Genomic DNA, 2,260 nt, shown 5'->3' with positions numbered 1-2,260 from the left:
TATTTAGATTCACAAGGAACAAAACAAAGATTAACAGTACATCATACTCTACAACAGAACAGAATAGCAGAACAAACTCATAAAACTATATTTAGAGGTGTAAGAGCATATCTAACATCTACTGAATTACTGTTTACATTATGGGCCAAAGCAGCAATTCATATTACCTATATTCATAATAGAACACTGTGTACTGCTTTAAATTATAATACCCTACATTACAAACATTATGGAACACACAGAACAATTGATAATATATATGAATTTGGTCAATATATTATCATTTGCAACAAAAATCCTACAAAAATACAACAGCAAGGTATTATCACTTGTTGGATAGGATTAGACAATGAAAGTAAAGGTCATAAAACTTGGCATGATAATAAAATTACTATTGAACGAAATATTCAATTTCTCAAAGGTAAACCTCCTCAAATTGAAGGGGAGAAAATAGACAATACAAACAACAATACAAACAAGCATTTAATAATTAAAAATAATGAAACAGACAATAGAATAACAAGAATGGATGACAATGATACAGACAATGCTGATCCTAACAAAAAAGGAAAAGTGGCAGAACCAACAGACTTAATAGACAACAAAGTTAAATTAACTGAAAAAGAAGTAGAACCTAAATTATGTTGATTGGAATGGAAACAGAAACTGACAGAACATGCTATCAAGCTTGAACAACACATGGAGAATAAACACATAATGAAACACATGTATGCACTTAGCAAAAAGGATGAAGATAATATTGTCATTCATTTAACAGAATTTAATGCTAAAATAAGTGAAATACAATTGGATCCAACTTCATTTTATGAAGCAATCCAATGTCCAGATTGTGATTCATGGATTGCAGCTATGAAAGACAAAATAAAACAATTAGAAAATCATAATACATAGGAAATCATGAATCCATACAATAATATTAACATCATTAGAACATGATTTGTCTATAAAATAAAGTAATACACTAATAATAGTATAGAAAAATATAAAGCACAATTAGTAGTTCAAGGAAACTATCAGATTGATGGCCTTGACTATCATACAGACAATTTATTTGCTCCTACTGCTAGACTATCTACAGTGTAATTAATATTAGCATAGGCAGCATCTAATAATTATGAAATACATCAGATAGATATAAAATCAGTATATCTGTATGGACAATTGACAGAAGACAAAGAAATATATGTTAAACCTCCTCCAGGTAACTTAATAAACAGATTACAGAATGGACAAATATTACAATTATGAAAAGTGCTATACAGATTAAAACAAGCTGGTAGAAGATGGTATAAAACACTATCTAATATACTACTTAAATACAGATTAACAAAATCCGAACATGATAATGCTGTATTCTTTGTAAAGAAGAAAGAAATAACTGTAGCTATATTATTTGTACATGTCAACAATATTACTATCATGGCAAAGAATAATAATACTATTGTAATGATAAAACAATCTATTACACATCATTTACAATATACAGACAGTAGCAAATTACACTGACTACTTGGTATAGAGATTCAATGCAACAGAGAGCATAGATTCATCAGGATGTGTCAGACACATTATATTAATAGTATAATAGAACGTTACAAACTTACAAACGAATGAAGTGTACAAACACCTATGCAGCCTGGTACACAATTAAAAACAGTATTGCAAACCAATAACAATAGAAAACAAATGTCTGATATACCATACATGAACATGGTTGGCACACTTAGATACATTGCAGACTGTACACAGCCAGATATAGCATTTGCAACAAATCAGTTAGCAAAATACCTCAATGACCCTGGTATGGAGCATTATCTGGCACTTAAACATTGTTACATGTACTTAAAAACTACAAGCAATGTCTGGCTCCAACTTGGCAGTACAAATCAATCAATATTGAATGGCTATACAGATGCAGACAGTATGATGCAAGAAGGGCATTGTGCAATATCAGGATATGCATTTTACTTGAGTGATTCATTAGTTTTGTGGTCAAGTAAAAGACAAACACTGGTGGCAAATTCAACATATGAAGCTGAATTAATAGCTCTTGCAAGAGGAACACAGGAAGCAATTGTACTTACTCATTTAGCTGAAGAGATTCTGCAGGTCTCTGATGCACCAATTAATATCTATTGCAATAATGATGCTGTTATACAAACGGTTACATTGGACGAACTCAAATATTTGGAACGAACAAAGCATTTAGATCATAAGAAAGATTTTATTAAATGCTACA

The 2,260-nt window shown here is 30.6% G+C and overlaps 1 protein-coding gene across 1 annotated transcript; it reads left to right on the top strand.

Moving 5' to 3' along the window:
• Positions 1–1,707: 1,707 nt before the first annotated feature.
• FOMMEDRAFT_100104 (uncharacterized protein) lies at positions 1,708–2,232 on the top strand (the record flags this gene model as incomplete). The annotated part of the gene is made up of 1 exon (XM_007272357.1): positions 1,708–2,232. A coding segment is annotated over one exon (525 nt), but the record flags the coding sequence as incomplete, so codon positions are not given.
• Between the last annotated feature and the right edge of the window lie 28 nt (positions 2,233–2,260).

This window comes from Fomitiporia mediterranea (genome assembly GCF_000271605.1).
Source record: "Fomitiporia mediterranea MF3/22 unplaced genomic scaffold FOMMEscaffold_1155, whole genome shotgun sequence".
Lineage (NCBI taxonomy): Eukaryota > Fungi > Basidiomycota > Agaricomycetes > Hymenochaetales > Hymenochaetaceae > Fomitiporia > Fomitiporia mediterranea.
The sequence above is the reverse complement of the archived record's forward strand: the minus strand, read 5'-3'. Positions and strand labels throughout refer to the sequence as shown.